This window comes from Syngnathus leptorhynchus, chromosome 12 (assembly GCF_054491065.1).
Source record: "Syngnathus leptorhynchus isolate UIUO chromosome 12, UIUO_Slep, whole genome shotgun sequence".
Taxonomy (NCBI): Eukaryota; Metazoa; Chordata; class Actinopteri; order Syngnathiformes; family Syngnathidae; genus Syngnathus; species Syngnathus leptorhynchus.
Window position 1 is genome coordinate 6,228,332 of NC_141206.1, and position 19,021 is coordinate 6,247,352.

General features: G+C 40.0%; 3 protein-coding genes across 4 annotated transcripts; 2 read left to right on the forward strand and 1 right to left on the reverse strand.

The window, feature by feature from the left end:
- Nucleotides 1–11: 11 nt before the first annotated feature.
- Nucleotides 12–11,162, forward strand: lhx6a (LIM homeobox 6a). 2 transcript variants are annotated; one of them, XM_085926976.1, is made up of 9 exons: nucleotides 12–438; nucleotides 1,054–1,116; nucleotides 1,779–1,961; nucleotides 2,813–2,934; nucleotides 8,428–8,648; nucleotides 8,719–8,819; nucleotides 9,280–9,375; nucleotides 9,465–9,639; nucleotides 10,202–11,162. In XM_085926976.1, the coding sequence occupies exons 1-9, from the start codon at nucleotides 370–372 to the stop codon at nucleotides 10,279–10,281; spliced, it is 1,110 nt and encodes a 369-aa protein (XP_085783102.1). In that variant the 5' UTR covers nucleotides 12–369; the 3' UTR covers nucleotides 10,282–11,162. The 2 variants fall into 2 exon arrangements, with proteins under 2 accessions (XP_085783102.1, XP_085783103.1); XM_085926977.1 differs by having other exon boundaries at nucleotides 8,431–8,648.
- morn5 (MORN repeat containing 5) lies at nucleotides 11,101–16,623 on the reverse strand. The gene is made up of 5 exons (XM_085926978.1): nucleotides 16,439–16,623; nucleotides 16,103–16,250; nucleotides 15,088–15,199; nucleotides 14,879–15,010; nucleotides 11,101–12,126 (listed from the first exon to the last, which is right to left on the reverse strand). Exons 1-5 carry the CDS (start codon nucleotides 16,483–16,485, stop codon nucleotides 12,002–12,004), a joined length of 564 nt encoding a protein of 187 aa, XP_085783104.1. The 5' UTR covers nucleotides 16,486–16,623; the 3' UTR covers nucleotides 11,101–12,001.
- Nucleotides 16,624–16,861: 238 nt separating this feature from the next.
- Nucleotides 16,862–19,009, forward strand: ndufa8 (NADH:ubiquinone oxidoreductase subunit A8). The gene is made up of 4 exons (XM_085926256.1): nucleotides 16,862–17,059; nucleotides 17,645–17,808; nucleotides 17,940–18,105; nucleotides 18,648–19,009. The coding sequence occupies exons 1-4, from the start codon at nucleotides 17,015–17,017 to the stop codon at nucleotides 18,783–18,785; spliced, it is 513 nt and encodes a 170-aa protein (XP_085782382.1). The 5' UTR covers nucleotides 16,862–17,014; the 3' UTR covers nucleotides 18,786–19,009.
- Nucleotides 19,010–19,021: the final 12 nt, after the last annotated feature.

Genomic DNA, 19,021 nt, shown 5'->3' on the forward strand with positions numbered 1-19,021 from the left:
TGCATCTTGGAAAGAAAGCGTTTGCGTGGAGGAATAAGAAGCTGCGTGCAAGTTCCACTTCCTGTAAAGTCACAACTCCATCCCACCAGTGAGAGAAGATCTACCGTGCGCAAAGGGGAGAGGGGAGGGTGCGCATATGCGCACATGCCTGCATGTCTTCCCACTACGCAAACGCAGTTTTTGCTTTAGCACACAAGAGGAGCATCGGGAGAAACAAAGACGCGAAAGGAGCAATAAAAAAAAATTAAAAAAACAAGAGAGGATCGTCTCGTGTGAACATCGGATGGTCAAAGCTCAGTTGGCCGCCCATCGACATCTTCTCCCGGGCTTGACTCCTCCCGCTACTCGCTTTGAGGCTCCAGGGGATTGATGTACTGGAAAAATGAAGTTTTGTCCCCTCTGTCAGAGGGCAACGCGGTTCTGTCCACCACGAAGCAGGTCAGACTTTTTTTTATGTTTAATCCCTAATTATTTCTTTTTTTTTGACATTACGCTGAGCTCTACTATTTAATTTAAAGTCGATAAACAAGCCAACTCGTTTTTTGAATGCAGTATAACACCTATAGACCAAAATGTTTTTAAAAAAGAATATGATTTTAATTTCACCCATTTAAGTGCTGGGGGGTTGAAGAGAAATCACATTTGCAACTCTTTGCTTGATCCGTCACTTGCCTCCTGATTGGCACATGAAATAGACACTTGTGCAACCTCTTATCCGCCAGCTATTTGTAATTGCAGGTAGTTTACCCCCTCGACCCCCCCCCCCCCCCCCCATTGCCCCCCACCCTCCCTTTCCCCTCATCTCCATGCGTGTCCTGGATTGCAAGGGTAAAAAAAAAAACGCTATTATTCTGGACAACCAATTTGAGATCGCTTCATTTAAAGGTGTCTTTTTGTTGCCAAAGGGGAGGGGGGGGGTTGCTGGAGGGGGGGGGGGGGGGGGGTTATAAAGCGAGTGTATAAAACAGATCATTCACACTGGTTGATATATCACGCGGAGGATGACAGCCGTGGAAAGATACATACTTGATGAAGTTGTCGGTTTGGCTTTAGGTGATCTGCTGTGAGCGTCAGAGTGCTGCGGGCTGCAGCGTGGACTCCAAACAAACGCAAATGGTAAGACCGCTCTTATTATTTTATTTCAAGAAGAAGAAGAAAAAAAAAAGACTGCACGTTGAGCTATTTTAATATCATTGCGCCCTGAAATTTCTTTTGAATAATGTAGGGAAAACAGAGTCATCTCTATATATGTGTCAAAAGACATTTCCAGGAAGATATAAATGAATTCTGAAGTATAAAATATTCTAAAAGCACACAATGTTCTGTCACCATGTGTGAAGCACGTTAAGAATATTTGCATAAGGAATAATTTGGAGAGAGAAATAAAACGAGGTTTTATATTTTTAAAATTGCGAAATGTACTTCATCATATAAGCCATAAATAATATGAATGATGATTTAATTAAACAATAATAAAAAAAATACTGTAGAATAGTGCATGAAAATTATACGGGATATAATAAAATAGTACAGACAAAAGACGATATAATACTAAAAAATAATAATAATGAAAGTTTTTGTTTTGGCTTTTTGTAATTTACAAAAAAACTAACGTTTCCATTCTTTATTCATTTTGTCCACGTCACCCAGACGAGCAAACGCTCTCTCAGTGCAAATTAACGTGCATGTGTGAGTGTGTGTGCACGTGCATTTTTGGCTGACACTCGGTTCTGATTCGTGGGTGCCCCCCCACCCCCCCACCCGCTTCCTCCACGCAGTCTCAGTCGGACGCGGAGTCCCAGCGGTCCAACATGGAGCGGGAGGACACGCGCTCCTCTCCGAGCACGCCGTCCACGCCCTCCGTGTGCTCGCCCACCTCCACCGCCAGCTCGGGGCAATCCACCGGGAAGAACGTGTGCGCCAGCTGCGGCCTGGAGATCCTGGACCGATACCTGCTCAAGGTGAGCCTCCATCCATTTGTTCAGGTCTTCGTTTCTTGCGTTGGAGGCCTGGATGCTGAATTTCAAAACAAAACTACAAACATGGCGACCATTTCTTTTGGAGAGAATTTCACATTTTATTCGTTTTCCTTCTCGTGACATTTGAATATGGAATAATTAATAAATCAATTGAAAAATACGATTAAGGGTTCCAATCATTATAATAAATGACGTTTCGATGATGAGGTTTTTTTTGCATTGTGCTGCTAAATTGTATCCATCAAGATTATTTTCCACAATTCTCACTTTTGCTAATGCAAGTTCTGATCTAAAACCATGAAATTTAATTCGTTTTTTTATTTTAAAAGCTTCCGCTTTATTTCCCGCGCTGTATAATAGACACGTGCGTATTGTATTTTCAGAAATAAACAAATTATTTATGCCAGATTTGATTTATTTTACGATGTAGACACATTTGGAGGTTGATAATAACTGTTACGGTTTTTTTTTTAAGCTGTTGCCAGTATTTGAAAAATACAATTTGTCTTTCTATTTGATTCTAGCCCAGGTTGAAAAAAAGAAAATGGCCTTTTTCGGTTGTAATACCTCCTTTTACTTTTTTAATATTAAATGTTAGCAGATATTAACATCATTTGCCTAACAGGTAATAAATTATATTTAGACCAAACAATTATCTATTTATAAATGAATACAAAACAGTGTCCGCAAAAACAGAGAGGAATTCAATCGCTCTTTTCATTCCGATTATTTTTTTTATTACTTCTCATGTGAAATTAAATACGTGTCGATATATAATTCCTACTTGTATGTAAAAAAAAAGGGAATTTGTGCTTGTGTGCGTGCACGCGCAGGTGAACAACCTGATCTGGCACGTGCGCTGCCTGGAATGTTCCGTGTGCCGGACGTCGTTACGTCAGCACAGTAGCTGCTACATCAAAAACAAGGAGATCTTCTGTAAAATGGATTATTTCAGGTAGGGTAAGTTTACGATACGACTTTATTTGCAAAACACCATTTCTTATTCTTTCATCAAATCTCCTATCATCTTTGAATAATTTCCTCTTTGAGACGCTCACAAAATAGATTCGTTGTTTTTATTCATCAATATAATGTGCACAAATACATGCACATATATGACGTATAGTTTCCATTTAACCTTAATGACCCCTTGTACTGTATTAGTTTTCATTTATTAATTGATGATGTCTTTTATTTGACTTGAATATTATCATGGGATATTTACTCATTTATTCCTGCTCAAGAGCAGCATAGTAAATATAACATAAGAACAAACACAACATTGAATAACATATTTTTAATTTGACCCATGCAACAGTCATTTTGTTTGAAAATTAGAAAGAAAGAAAATTCATAAATAGGTCAATAAAAGAGTTGATAAAAAAATATGAAAACAGATTGTAATATTATTATTTTGAACACAATACTAAAATGAGGTTAATTATATTTATAGATCTAGCCTCATTTTCTTGAGTGTAATGTTACATGCTGGTGTAAACAACAATAAAGACGTTGCAATGTGACCAAATCAAGGTGGAAAAATGTCAGTTTGCGCATTATTTTTCTTGTTTACGTGGTTTTTGATCATTCTGCAATCACACTGAAAGCGAAAAAACTGTATAGCCCCGCAATCAACAGGTGACTTTTGTAAAAGAATACAACTAGATAAAATACAATAATAACTGTCTCTAAGACTGCTAGCATAAAAAACCAAAACATATTTTTGAGCTTTTCTTTTCCTCGAATAAAAAACACGAAGGATGCAGAAACCGCCCAAATGCATGTATGATGCAATCAGTCAGGGACAAACACAGGGTGTTGTCACTTCATCATTTTGGAAGAGGATAAGGAGGCGGAGAACAAGATTGTGGATTTCTACTGTTTTCTATCAACAGTTTGATCTCACATTTTATCACATAAAATGTAGAGCTGGAACATGTGGCCGTGAATGACTTTTTTTTATTTTTATTGGGTGAACTAAAATGTTTCATAAATTGAACCCAAATGCATTGATGGCAAAAAAAAAAAAAGAAACACAACCAAACTGTACTCAGCCAGTGATTCTTTCACAAACCACACTTTTTGAGAATCATTTAATGTGTTTGTGTTTCGGCTTGAAAATCCTGGCGTAAGGACACAAATGTCAGCGTGTGATCGAAACCTGACACAAAACCACGACTGAGGTTTATAATCACCAGCAATTAGTTGTCCTCCACCCCAGACCTCCAGACCAGCAATTAGACCGCCCCGAGTGCCTGGTCAGCACCTTTTTTTTTTTTTTTTTGTGAGTCATCTGAATGTGATTCTTATTCTAAACGAACAGACACGTCGACCTTTCGATACACACGGCCTAATTTGTGTATAGCAATGCAATCATGTACTGTACATCACCTCGCTTGACACAGCAACACAAACACACCCCGGGCTCTCTATTTATTTACGCATGTCCAGCAGCTGTCAATCATTTGCTTTTTATTATTTTCACAACACACATTTCTGTTTGCTCTGCCATCTTGGTACTAATACTCCAGTTGACCTCTTTCCGTTTAAACGATCACCTCTCGCGCCCCCAAACTGCTCCTTAGACTGTGAGCCATTATTAAATATGTAAAATAGGCCGTTGAGTATATGCGAGCGAAGAAGTGGTGAGGGAAGGTAGAAATGGTTGTCACATGGTGAGATGTTTATCACCGATGAACTGGACAGACAGATACTTTCCCTGTTATGACCAAAAAAAATGTCAAAACGTTTGACAATAGATAAAGGTCGGTACTCATTTGCATAATTATATGTTTTGTTTAGCATTTCATTTGAAGTCACTGTAAATATCGGGAATGAAAATAGGCAATTTTATTAAGGAGCAGATGTGCAATGATGGTCATCTCTGTAAATCGAAAAATCCAATTTGGTTTTTTTTTCTTTCCCCCTTTCTTTAATTTAACTTTAAACAGTGGTGGGGTGTCCAGATTTTTTTTTTTTAGGCGCACTTTCAAAACCTCTGGAGATGTTTCCTCATCTATGTCACTCTCTCATCTGGCTTTGGACTGACAGCTGCTTTAATGGGACGTAATAGCAGGAAATCAGAGTGTGTGTGTGTGTATGTGTGTGTGAGTTTGTGTGGAGATGAGGTAGGTGGAGTAAGTTGATGTATGCGTTAGGATAGAAGTGCAGGACAGAGTTCTCGCTGTGCCGCTCAAACCTATATTCCAGGATTTGGGATCTTACACACACACACACACACACACACACACACACACACACACACACACACACACACACACACAGACACACACACACACACACACACACACACACACACACAGGAAGTGGCATGGCTGTTTCAATCAGGAGCACATCGGGGTACTCGTACTGTACCCGGAGCCAGCTTTGTTAAGCGAAACGTGTACGTGTGTGTGGCTTGAATTGTCGCTGTAATTACTCATCAACCCACCTCTGGTTAGGTGATTAGATTTCCATAGCAACCAGCCCGCATGCAGAATTGCCCGTTTGTCTTTTGGAATTAATCAAAAATGATAATAAGACATCTGTCATACAAAGACTCAATTATTCGACACTTCCTGAATTAATGTTGCATATTGTGCGTGATTGAAATGATTATTTATAGATCTCCTTCCTCGGTAGGCTTGATAGAAAATCACAAGCGATTAATTAACTCGTTCATTGTCAGTCCAGTTAAAATGGTTCTTTGACGTCTACTGTCGTCAATGGTAGTGAATGAGTTAATAAAAAAAAAAATGTTGGATGGTCTGTTTTTATTTATTTTTTTCCAGCAAGCGGTCTTAATATTATTCCAACTCTAGGATCTTGATTCAGAAAAATAGGGAAGGGAGATAGCGGAGGCGGGGGGCCTTGAAATGAGTGATGATTTGCAGCGTTCTCTGGGTTTTGTCTACAGAGTATCGAGCTGACAAGCTGTCATGCTAGATTAGTGGCTCAGCCCCACAATGTTTTGCTTTTTACTGTATCGCACGATGGTAGCTCGCCATAACAATCCGGAACCGTGCGCCACTACGCTACATTATAAGCCACAAAGTCCATTTGTCTCCCGAATGACTTTATTGGACTATTTCAACGACAATTTAGCCAAACTGGCTCAATTTATTCCAAAGTTTGGACTTGTTATCTTAACTATGAACGGAGGAAATCATTGTTAAGATCATTTGACAGAATATGGACTTTATTGATTAGAAATCTAATAAATGGCAGATTTGACTTTTTAATAGGATGTGTATGCTGGATAATTTCGTCTACATTATTTCTGTATGCCTCATATGGTAAGAATATAAAATTCCCACCACTTAGGGAAGTAAACGCGACCTTCAGGCATGCTATGCTAGGCTATAAATAGATTAGAGGAGTTGAATATAACTGGATGGATGGATGGATGATGGATGGAGCACCCAAAAGAGGAGAAGACGCTTGTGGAGGATTCAAGGCACAACAGTGGGCTTTCATCCCAGACAGAGTGGACTTGAGTGGGCTGGTTTTCTGCCAAAATCCACTCAAGTGGCAGCCCTTGTACTCCCCCCACTGCAAATCCCCCGACCGACCGCGTCGCCGCCGTACCAGCCATCCCTAATTCACTCACCCCTTTTCCTTCCCTTTGCTTTTGTTTCTTCACATCTCGATGTTCCCCTGATTTTTTTTATGTCCTCTCTCCTCGTCTTTTGTAGTCAGAGTGGATATTATGAGCAATGACTTTTATGTCTCCCTTACAAAAGCTTTGTGTTATGATGCAATAGTTGTCTTTGTTTATCTTGGATGAAGTCAGATTGGTAACTAAGGGGTTGAACAACATTTACATTTTTGAAGTTTGCGCCATCAGTCAGGATGTAGCGGCTGGTAGAATGATTACGAGACCACCTGCAATTGTGCTAGCCAAAACTAGCAAGGCTTCCCGCTATTCTTATTTGTGACTAATTTATTGTAGTCTGACTCGTGCAGATTTAGACAAGTGAGTCGTAAATTTTCTGTAAATTGACTGATTAGCAAGATGCAAATTAAGAACGCGCGGTTAGTTGACCACTAGCGTAAAACATTGATGCGGGGTAGAAGACTAATAACTAGTCAACTAATCAACTTTAGGCAAATAGAACATAAGGAAATTGATATCTGATGTCATTGATGATGTCTGAAGTTCTTATACAGTAAAATAATCTAATACAGGAATAAAAAAAAATCAAATACAGACATAAGATTCAAGGCTAGCTTGAGTGCTAATTGATTATTTTGTAGGGACACATTTGAATTACAATTCAAACTGTGCATATGTCGTGTTAATAAACTCAATTGACATCGAAATAAATGATATTTTATATTTGTTATATTTGCTTTACAGATGTTTAAAACAAAAAAATGGCGTTAGCGTCATCAAACCTACAAGGTCTGCTGTGTCTCCATCACCATAGTGTTTGTCTCATTCTGTCCTCAAGCACATTTAGTTCCAACAAGCAGCATATGTTTATTTCAGATATTAACGCCTCATTTCAGCCACGGCTGTCGTTAATCATTTGTTGTCCTCGCAACGTTTACCTTCTCTTTCCAAAAAGCCTCATCCGCTGGCTTGGCGCCCCTCAACAAAGTCTCCATACCGATCCTTCCTGTATAATACCGCCTGACCTCACTGTTACTATCGGTTACAGCCGCTACATGGAGTGATGTCATAAACTTTTTTTTTTTTCATTTTCAACTCTGGGAAACTGCCATCGTGTGTTTGTGTGTGTCAGGGATTTCAGTCATCAGTCAGGAAATTGCAGGTGTTGGTTTGTTTGCATTTGAAGCTCAACTGGGAGATTTTATGTTTAAGTCACAAAGTTTCTTCAAGCCTCCATAAAGTTGGGCAAGTAGTTGGGCAAGTAGTGTTTTGCACGTCTGCTTCATGATCTCGTCTGGGTTTGCAATCTGGCCACAACCTTGAAGCCTTCAGGAGTGTCAAAATAATTTCACAGTACTCACTTCTCCGGTAGTCACTGATACCGATACCAAGCACCGACACTAGTATTTTTTTTTTACACATAAAATGTCCCCCAAATTAATGACAGATAATTTTCGACCTATATATCCCAGTATAGCAATTTTCCTTAAAATCATGTAAAATGAATGACAATTTTCCAGCTCCTAATCGTAACACGGCAAAAATAGGATGGGCGATACCGCTCATTCATTTTAATTATATTGCTAGCATTCAATTGAAAAATGATTTTCTATCCAATTCAAATATCAAAATGGAGTAGCGGTGAGCCCGTCTGCCTTACAGTTGTGATTTTCCAAGTCCTGTGTGGAATTTGCACGTTCTTCCTGTGCTTGCGTGGGCCTTTTCCAGGTCCCCTGGCTTCCTCTCACATTCCCAAAACATATTAGCCATGATAGCATGGATCTGTATTGTGTTTCCTGTGCCTCAGCGGTTCTCTTCTTCTGTCCCTCACAGTAGGTTTGGTACTAAGTGCGCCCGCTGCGGGCGTCAGATCTACGCCAGCGACTGGGTGCGGCGCGCCAGAGGCAACGCGTACCACTTGGCGTGCTTTGCGTGCTACTCTTGCAAGAGGCAACTTTCCACGGGGGAGGAGTTTGGACTGGTGGAAGAAAAGGTGCTCTGCAGGATCCACTATGACACCATGGTGGAGAATCTCAAGCGAGCTGCGGAGAGTGGTGAGTTGCTGCTTTGCTTCATTGAATGACCAAAAAAAAAAAAGATCATCTGATTATTTTGCTTTTTTAGGCAATGGTATCACATTAGAGGGAGCCGTTCCCACAGAACAAGACAATCAACCCAAACCGGCCAAAAGGGCACGGACGTCTTTCACTGCGGAACAGCTACAGGTAACAAAAACAAGATTCATTCTACTATTACCATTATTAAAGGACAAATGTGGAGTAATTTCCACTCTGAAAAGAAAACCATGTGGCATGTCATTATGAAAAGTAGAGTCAAGAAATCATCTACTAATTCAAGGCTAGGCAACATACGGCCCGGGGGGCCAAACGCGGCCCGCTTCTCTCTTTACCAAAATCTAATACCGTAATTGGACAATATTTATAATTAGATTCCAAAATAAAATGTATTTATTCATAATAATATATTTAGTCATATTTATAGATTATTTTTGTTTCAGCAACAGGTGGAATTGTTATCGGAAATTTTTCGCTATAGTTTCCCCGACATAGTATTGCACGTCTCTGATTAAAATTAGCAGTTGATTAGTGTTATCATATTTTTCCAACATGGATGTTTTACATATCATGGAATTGTTTCTTAGTGCTACTGCAAATGTCTGTGCAGATCATGCAGGCTCAGTTTGCCCAGGACAACAACCCAGATGCTCAAACGTTACAAAAACTAGCCGACATGACGGGTCTCAGCAGGCGGGTTATACAGGTGAGGACACACTGGAAAAAGAAAAGACTGTCACGGTCATGGGCAGAATTCACCGTTTGTTCAATATGCGCTTGCATCACTCTTCATAGGTGTGGTTTCAAAACTGCAGAGCAAGACACAAAAAGCACACGCCCCAGCACAGCGGGGGGCCCCAGGGTCACCCCCAGTCCAGGATACCCTCGTCTTTGCCCGATGACCTTCACTACTCGCCCTTCGGCAGCCCCGACCGGGCGCGCATGGTCGCCCTACACGGATACATCGACAGTGCGTCTTGGATTTTCATATTTTTTGCAATTTCCAGCATTATATGAACGATTAAGATATAAACAAATATCATGTTTGTAAAGTCATAATAGAGAATGCACAAATAATACAAATAGAAAACGAAGCTAGAATCACGATTCATAGAAATATGATTATAATTATGGGGAAATATAATTTCAAATAAAATACCGTAGACTCTAACAAAATTCAAAATAAAATACATACAGTAATAAAAAACTCATCACTTTGCATTTGTACCTAATATGACCAAAAATTTGCTATTTCAATTATATAATTTCAATAATCCCACGTAGTACTTGACTTCTTGACAAAATAACAAATGTATTAATAAAATAATTAACAATTATATCATAATAATAATAAGGAAATATATTTACAAAATAATTGTATTAAAGACATGAATACAAATACTTATGACTAAAACTGTATAAATGAAAAAGAATAAAATCAAATGTCAATATGAAACAATTATATCGATATATAAATAAACACCTGTTTCTTTGCATGCTTAATATACACAATGTGTGTGTGTACGTTCCAGGTCACCCTTTCTCCGTGTTGACCTCGCAGAGTATCCCCCATCAGGCCATGTCCCTGCCCCAGCTGCCCCTCAGCCGCTAGCACAGCGCTAGCACCCCGACCTTTTCGGACCCCTGCAAACCCCGCCGTCCTGACCCTTGACCTCCAATCACTGATGCCCGCGTGGCAACCACGAGGTCGAGCGGGAGTCGGCTCGGCCGAGCGAGAGAGCATTTCGCCTCCTCGTGTATGATGTCATTGATCACACGTCGTACAAGTGGAATCGTTTTGACTCGGGAGGAGTTTTGGAAGCTTGGAAGTGACTCAAGCAGAAGGACTGAAGCCTCTGGAGGTCTGCAAATGAATGAAGCGGCTGGGAGAGGGGATTCGACACAGGGGCTCAGTGGTGGGCTCAAACTGTGGTCAGCAAGACCTTGGAAGTCCACCAAAATGAAATTCACTCATTGTCCATAATGACTCGCTGCAACAAAACCCTGTTGTCTCGCAAGGCGTCATTTCCAATTGCCGATTATGTCAATTGGATTCAAAAATGAAGGATGACCGCAAAGCACAAAGTCGGAGTATTTTGTCAATTTCAGGTTTCTATAAACAGACTGCATACTGGTCAAAGTAATCATTCCTTAAAGAAAAGAAAAGGAAATAAAATAATGCCTGTCTTTGCTTGGAGTGAAACAGTATTGGTACAAAAATGACAAAAATGGAACCTACTAGTAAGATGTGACTTTTTGTGTCTGCATGTGTGTGTGCGTGTGTGTGTGTGTGTGTTGAGGAAGGTCTGCGCATCATGTACTTAAGTCCCAAGGCCATCGTGTAAAGAAGCAGATCCAACGTGAACCTCAACGTCCTTGTATTTATTGAGATGAAAAAAAATCCCTGTAAAGCACTTTTGTTTGGTTTTTGTAAAATAAAATGAAAAAAAAAAACAACAGCAATGAATCGAAAACAAAAGTTTATTTGATAGACTGTGCATCATCGATGTTTTGTGTAAACACACGCAATAAAACACAATGTGATGACTTGGGTGGTCATTCTCTATGACTAATATGATTTTTATCATTTATAAGCATCATGTCTGTCTCCGCTGCTGTCAGATTGCAAAACATCAGATACGTACCAATTCAGTACCACAGAGGAAAGAAAAAAATTGAAATTGAGCCGTTCAGATCGTCATAAAAAAATCTGATACAGGCAGAAAATAAATAAATAGATAAATAGATAAATAAATAAATTAATAAGTGAATAATCCAGGTTGTATTTGCCTGAAGTGTGTACCTAATAGCGTAATAATGTAGCAATCACAGCTACTATAAGCTAACGTTAGCATGTTTACTTGTTACTGCATTTAACAGTATTTGGGGGGAACCAAAGCATGATTAGCTTCCATTTTATTTATTTATTCCCATATTTGTGAAAGTCAAGATTTGAAGATACCAAAAAACGTGATTTATTTTATATAGATTTTTATTTTATAGTTTTTATGTCGCCATTGCAGGGCGCTAGCAAGATTGGGTGGGAGGTGCCTGGGCAACACACCTGTCACCTGTTCCCAGTCAGCGTCTACTTAAGGGCAGTTGCTGAATGATTCATTCTATGCATCTCATGTATTTTCCAAATTGGATCAAGTCTTCTCCGGGATTCTGTTACCTGGCCTAACAAACAAGTAGCAGGTACTACTAGAAGCAGTGAACCTAATAAATTACCTGGCAACACCTAAACTTGATTAATTTTCCATTCAATGTATTGTTTATTGAACTGAGTGACCCAAAAATAAAAGTGCTTTACTATTTCAAACATTACAGTATTATGTATCAACAATTGACTCGTCTTCATTTAGGTCCACACCGGAAGCCTCTTCTTGGAAGAAGTCGGAAATCGTATCATCTGCCACTCGACAGGTTCGCACTATCCACTCGTGTTCCGAGTCATCTGTTCAAAAAACAAAAACAAGAAATATATTTGATATTGAATTTATAAAATATATGATTTGTTTTAAATGCGGACTTGAGTTATAATATTTCTGGGGACATTTTGGCACATCATTGATATCTTTGACTATTACTATAAAAAAAAAAGTTCTTTAATGTGGTTTATATATATATTACGGAGTTTCACATGTAGCGAGTGGAATTGGAATGTATCCCCCGCGATGAACGGGGGTTCACTGTACATCAAATTAGGCTCGACGGGGGCCCCCTGGAAAATGTCTTCCGCTTGACCGCCATTTAAAAATCTATCGGTCTGTAAACGGAATCGTAATCGCGCCCAGCATGAAAGGAAGCATAATAGCGACTGAGCCGGCAAATTAAAAACGCAGGTCACTTTGTGTGTAAAAGGCAGCTTGAGCGGTGAAGTGCCATTCACATGGCTAGTAAATTTTGTCAAATCAAGATAAGCCTCACAATTAGGAGAAAATAACTTCTCACAGCCACTTCAGACACCCATAAACAATAAGCCTTGACAAAATGGCCGGCCCCTTCTTTTTTCCCCTTTTTTTTTGTCTTCTGCCAAAGAAGGACTGCCAGAAGAGCAGAAAATGCCGTAGTTCGGCAATTGTTACGAGTGAAATGTGAAGCTAATTGCAGGGGAAGTCACCCTTCTCTGGAGCGTACGCAGCTGCATGCACTTGAACGCCGTGCAGGCCTCACCCCGAAAGGTTGGAGCACGCGTGGGGCTTGGGGGGTGCTCCATTGTGCCGGGCTTGGGGGGGGGGGACACAGGTCCCGTTTGCCGACTGATTGTGTGTAATTTGGCAGCGACGGGCGTCAACGCTAACAGCCACTTGAAGCACAAAACTCCCTCAATCTTCTTCCTACCTGATCAGGGGGGGGGGGGGATTTGGGGTGGGCTTTGGTCAATTGAACTTATCAGCAGCTGCAAACATTTTCCATCCGTATTTGTGGTTGTAAAATGTAATCATCGTGGACTACATGTACCTCGTCACCGGGTCAAGAGAAGACCCCCCCCCCTAAAACCTGCATTAATGATGATTAGATTGACCCCTATTCACGTCTTCCGAGTAATAGCGCCCTCTTCAGATTGGATAGTGGCAATTTAAATTGGCTTAAATTGAGCACACAGGTGGCTGGTAAATAATCACATTTTGCCGATTTACATAATCCGATGAAATTTCAAATTCATTTTAGAATATTCCTAAAAAAAAATATATATATATATATATATGTACTCAATATAGAATAAATGGAGATGTCTGTGTTTGAACTCTTCGAATCTTATTGTGAAAACAAAATGTCAACACGTGGAATGAAACGATACATGTGTAAGTCATCTGTGCCCAATTCACTTCGATGATAATATCACACAACAAAACAGCATCTGGTTTGATACACATCTTAAAAATGATCATCCATGCGCAACCGCTCTTTGGATGGAACCCAAATGGTGTTTTATGTTCGCAGATGTTACAGTACACTCAGCCAGCGTTTCAAATATTCCACTTCTCAAGGCCCAGGTTGATGTTATCTGTCCACGGAACACCTCAGCCTGACTCGGACAAAGGGAGGGCCCTTGTGGTTAAGTCACTCGAGGTGTTTTTGTTGGCACTGGAATGTTTTTCACAGTGGAGGCCTTTTCGAAGGGAAGTGCTTATCCCAGAAACAGGAAAGTGCGCCAAACAATATGGTAGCCCCGCAGCTGCCTGCTAGCTTGCCCAAAGAGATTTCTGTTTACAAATTAGCCTACGCAAACTGTAATTAATTTCATCACTAAAAAAAAAAAAAAAAAAATCAACATGGCAGTTCATAATTTGGCTCTACATCTGCATGGAGAACTTTGAGGTCAAGTCACTGCTGTCACCTGTTTTGTTGGGGTTGAGAATTTAAATCTTTACTGAGATCCATCAGCTGCCACGGTAACGTGAAAAAAATCGACTTCTTCTTGAGAAAATGTTTTGATGGTTCAAAAAAAATGGTGCAGTATGACTTAAGACTTTACATATGTGACTTTCTCCCACCTCAGTCAAGCATACAGTACGTGCGGTCTCCTGCGAGTGTCCCAAAAATAACCCATGACCTCTAGGGGAATATTAGCCGAGGATCCTATTGTTCTGCATCCTGGCACCGTGCCAGGCATTGGGAATGTTTGCCCATCTTACCCATCAACTATAACTAAAGGAGGCCGAGTGAAGTTAAGCCGGATCTATCATCAAGTTGCATCTTGTCCTACATGCGGCTGTTAGAAGAGCAACATGCATCCACTCCTTCCTCTTTCCTTAAGATGTGCCCCGCTCTGGATTGGGGGGTTTTTCCTTCCCCGTGTCCCATCATCATTGCATCCTGGACGGGAAGCCATGAGGCAATAAATCCCGAGTTTACACGTGTGTTGACAAATGCCCCTAGACTTCCTTGGTTTGGAAAATAAATCCATACAGGATACAGGAGCATTTTTCTAAAAAAAAAACAAAAAAAAAAAACATACACATACTCTTGGAAACTTGGTTAGATTTTTTTTTTAGATTTATCAATTTGAAAAAAATAAAATTATTATGAATTATTAATGATTGAAAAATACTAAATGAACAACAAAACGGTGAAGGGTGGCAATAACTAAACTCAGTATTTTGGTCGATCTCGTGAAATAAATCGGAAATAGGAATCAACACTTCCGATTATCAAAATGTGAAAAATCATGAAGCAGTATGTGAATGACATTTTTATCTCACCAGCCTCTCTGAGGAAAGTCCCATCGTAGGAAGTTATAGTTCTAGTAGCGGGGTCATAAAAACCATCTCCACAATCATAACAGCCTTCAGGAATTTCACGTGGGGGGTGCAGGTCAGTAAGCTGGGATTCACCTTCATGAAAAAAATCAAAATGACAAACATGACATCACTCAATCTTAAAGGTGAAGTCTTAAAGGTCAAATGTCAACCTGCTGGTCGAAGGCCATTGCATCTCTCGGTGTAGAAGCGTCTGTCGTTGCCATCGCAGTAATCCCATTCCTTCTCTTGGTACGGCAATCCGTCAGCAAAAGTGAATGATCCCTTTTATTTGATTTTTTTTGAAGAAATCACAGAAGACAATGTTTGTGCAAATCATGACATTTGATCAAATGATTTAACATGTGGAACGATGGTCTCTTCAGAACAATGTGGAACCACATTGTTTAGGCCTATTTGTTAGAGCCAACCCAAAAATGTTACATGTGAGACCCTGGGGGTTACGTGCTAAATGTCACTTTTTTTTTTTTTTTTTTCTTGTTCTCAGAGGCCGAGATGGATATTCCAATCTAATGTTAGACAATGCCATTTGCCTTCTGGTAAACAATTGATGTCTACAGTGTGTGTGTGTGTGTGTGTGTGTGTGTGTGTTTGTATAGACAAAAGCTCATAAGAGGAAAAAAAATAAAAATTGTTGGGGAATGTTGTTTATTAGAAACAGCTTCTTTGCTTAGTACCCAATCACAAAAATTCCATTACATTTGTCTCTACATGGAAAACAGAATAAATGGGACTGTTTTAATCGATGGCATTCATTTGTAGCCAATCCAAGATAAATCTGACATTGATTCTTTTTTTAAAATATATATTAAGGTTATTCTTTTCAAAATGCTCTTGCATTGCTCATCCCAGATTTAATGTGTTTGCCGTTTGGGCTTCGCGTTGTTGCACTAATGCAGGTGCAGGGAAGTCTTGGCTGAATTTAGTCACGGTTCACCGTGACTATCATTTGAAGTGACCCTCATCTGAATTGATGATAATAATTGCAATTGATTGCTGCTGTAAATGCACGTGAGCCAGGACAGAATACACCTTTGTCAAGTACGACATCGAGAAACCTAATAGCTGCTACAGGAATGAGTGATTGCAATAACATGTAGCAGATGTAATTTGAAGTGTAACTGATGTGTGCAGATAAACACAAAAAAAAAAAAAAACCCCACACACCTGCGTCGCAATGCCGTTCTCCCAGGTGGCCTCATATTTGCTTCCATTTGGAAAGTGGAGCACCCCAGCGCCATGGAACGTCCCATCTTTCATCTCCCCGATGTACTTGGTCTCAGATGGGAAGGTGTACTCCCCTTCTCCTTCCATCCTGATGACACAATAGACCACCAAGTCAACATTCATATAGTCTGCATATATATATATCAACAAATCGAAATTATTCAAATATTTAAAAAAAATACTGAAAACTATTTAGACACTTGGTATATCGATCTGAATTACGGCTTTCACGGATTGGTCAGTGTTAATGAAAGTGATTAAATTAAAGTAGCTTACCTGCTATTTAGAGTAGGCCCTTTATAACTGCTTCCGGTGAGCTCCATTTTTATTTCTTAATTTACTTTCAATGACCAGTCTGCTCAAAAGATTTTCCCCCTTCTGTACTTATTATGACACAAGAGACAGAAACAGATGTTCACCCCCCCAAACAGACAAAAATATTGTCGCAATAACGTGCAAGAAACGTTTAATAGTTTTAAAGAGTGACATTATCTGAGTGTACCGTTACCATGGTAACATGTTGTCTGGGGTGGTGATATTTTTCTCTCACTGAAATTGAAATTAGTATTACTGAAACATTCTAACGAATAAAATACATAAAAAATCCCAAGTTAGATTAAAAAAAAAAACATACTTATAAAAACATTTTTAAACTGTATCCTTGTGCGCATGCGTGTTGTGGAGTCCACGTCGCTAGTCGTCTACGTCATCCACACGCGCCAAGTTGACAGAAGCAAAAACTGACCTTCTCGGCGGCCTCGTCGCCCGTCCTGAGCAAGACGAGGAGACCTTCAAAGTTTTGTCCGACTCGTTTGTTTCTCCGCGTGTGTTTTGTTACACACGCATGCAGCCATGCCGGTGGAAATCCCCAGTTTGCAGGAGCTGAAGGTGGACGAGGTAAGCAGTCGTTTGAATCGAAATGTTCCCTCATTTAAGCTAGCGTGTTAGCTCTCCCGCTAATATCTGTCGCTTGTTCATTAAAATATACGTACTGCAAGAAACTCATCTTATTAACAAAATTATTAAAAAAAATAGACAGGGCCCCCCCCCTTTGTTATTACGCCATTGCGACTGGCATGTGAGCTTCCAAGTTTCACGTAAACAGCACAACTGTAAGAAGTTAATTTGAATTGTCTCTAACTTGCAATATCTTTATTTTATGTTTCTAATTTCTGTCAATCACAACAACCTTACATGACCCGTTTGTACCTTGAATGTTAAGCTTTAGCTCCGCGGACCTCGTTTACTGTACTTAAAGCTTCAACCCAGATAATATTCCAATAATATTGCAATGGTTATTGTAAAATAAACATAATATGGTTAGCTGATTTACATATGTCTAACAATAGTCTCCTCCAACGTTCTGAAATATACACGTTAGATTAATTGCATTATTAAATGAGCGTACTGTGAATAGTTGTTCGCCAATATGCTGGATCTGTAAATGCGTTTGTTGATTGTCATTCATTTCTGTACGTCCAGATCAATGTGTCATCTGCGGTGCTGAAGGCGGCCGCTCACCACTATGGCTCGCAATGTGACAAACCCAACAAGGAGTTCATGCTCTGCCGCTGGGAGGAGAAAGACCCTCGCAAGTGTCTCGAAGAAGGGAGGAAAGTCAACGAGTGTGCCCTTAACTTCTTCAGGTACAACATGACCATACTACTAAATTCAAGTCTTACATTTTGGATTCAAATCTGGCCACCTTGCAGATTTAAATTTAAAAAGCTTTACGAGAGTTGTCCTATTTTTAACGTTGCTCAATTGTGCCCGTCAGGCAAATCAAGGGGAATTGCGCAGAGTCGTTCACCGAGTACTGGACCTGTCTAGACTATTCCAATTTGGCCGAACTACGTTATTGCCGCAAGCAACAGGAATCCTTCGACAACTGCGTCCTTGACAAACTGGGCTGGGAGAGACCCGAGCTGGGAGATCTGTCGAAGGTGAGCCTCGTTAGCCGCCACTCCCGTTTTGATGGCTGCCGTTCTTCGTGTTGATTAGAGGAGCCTCTGATTGCATCTACCTAACTGTACATTTCACAAATCAGGCTTTTTGTCCTCGCTCCACTCCAACTTTCCCTTGTCAGTCAAAGCTATTGTTCGCAACTCTCGAGACTTGAGGTGGAAAATGGCAGCTAACTTGTGATCACCGCGACGCTCCTACTTTGCCTTCAGCAGTTGTTCAGCAACTTGACAAGAAAAAAAACAAAAACAAATTGTCAAGGTAGTGAAAAAAAAAACACTTTTCATTTGCCATCATGCCAACTCGAGTAGCTGTTTTTAAAAACTCCAACTGCTTTGATTGCTAAGAAAGGCTCAGGTATATTTCAACTAAGGTGATTATTATCAAACACAAATATTAAATAAAAGCACAGTAGAAAGTATGAAACAGTTCAAATGCATTCCATGTTTTTAACCATTTATTAAAAAAGATAAGTATTCTGGTACTTTAAATCAGGTGACGATGTGCCTGCTTTATTTTCTAGGTGACCAAAGTTTCAACCTCGAGACCCTTGCCCGAGAACCCCTATCACTCTCGTCCACGCCCCGAGCCTAACCCGACCATCGAGGGTAAACTCGAGCCTTCCAAATACGGCAGCAGGTTGTTTTTTTGGACCTGGTGAGCTCACTGGCTCTGTCCGAAAGCAGCCAAAATGGTGAAATGTGCCCATAGCAGCAGTTTGATGTTGTTTGAGTCTAAAAGTTGCTTTTGCACAGAGCTTTTGCTGGCTTCATAAAATATATTTTGACGAAAGAAAGGCTGTGTGATTCATACAGCTTTCCTGTCTACTTCTGTAAATGTCACACGTCAACTTGGTTGTCACATAATAAAGAAATAAATTAAGAAGATTTTTTCATG

Excerpts from the sequence above, each read along its gene's own strand:
- lhx6a (XM_085926976.1), top strand. The coding sequence starts at position 370 with ATGTACTGGAAAAATGAAGTTTTGTCCCCTCTGTCAGAGGGCAACGCG. Across the intron at positions 2,935-8,427 it reads TGTAAAATGGATTATTTCAG|TAGGTTTGGTACTAAGTGCG; the intron begins GTAGGGTAAGTT and ends TGTCCCTCACAG. Across the intron at positions 9,376-9,464 it reads TCAGCAGGCGGGTTATACAG|GTGTGGTTTCAAAACTGCAG; the intron begins GTGAGGACACAC and ends CACTCTTCATAG.
- morn5 (XM_085926978.1), bottom strand. The coding sequence starts at position 16,485 with ATGGAGCTCACCGGAAGCAGTTATAAAGGGCCTACTCTAAATAGCAG. Across the intron at positions 16,251-16,438 it reads GGGCCTACTCTAAATAGCAG|GATGGAAGGAGAAGGGGAGT; the intron begins GTAAGCTACTTT and ends TTGTGTCATCAG. Across the intron at positions 15,200-16,102 it reads AGAACGGCATTGCGACGCAG|GGATCATTCACTTTTGCTGA; the intron begins GTGTGTGGGGTT and ends ATCAAATAAAAG.
- ndufa8 (XM_085926256.1), top strand. The coding sequence starts at position 17,015 with ATGCCGGTGGAAATCCCCAGTTTGCAGGAGCTGAAGGTGGACGAG. Across the intron at positions 17,809-17,939 it reads TGTGCCCTTAACTTCTTCAG|GCAAATCAAGGGGAATTGCG; the intron begins GTACAACATGAC and ends TGTGCCCGTCAG. Across the intron at positions 18,106-18,647 it reads AGCTGGGAGATCTGTCGAAG|GTGACCAAAGTTTCAACCTC; the intron begins GTGAGCCTCGTT and ends TTTATTTTCTAG.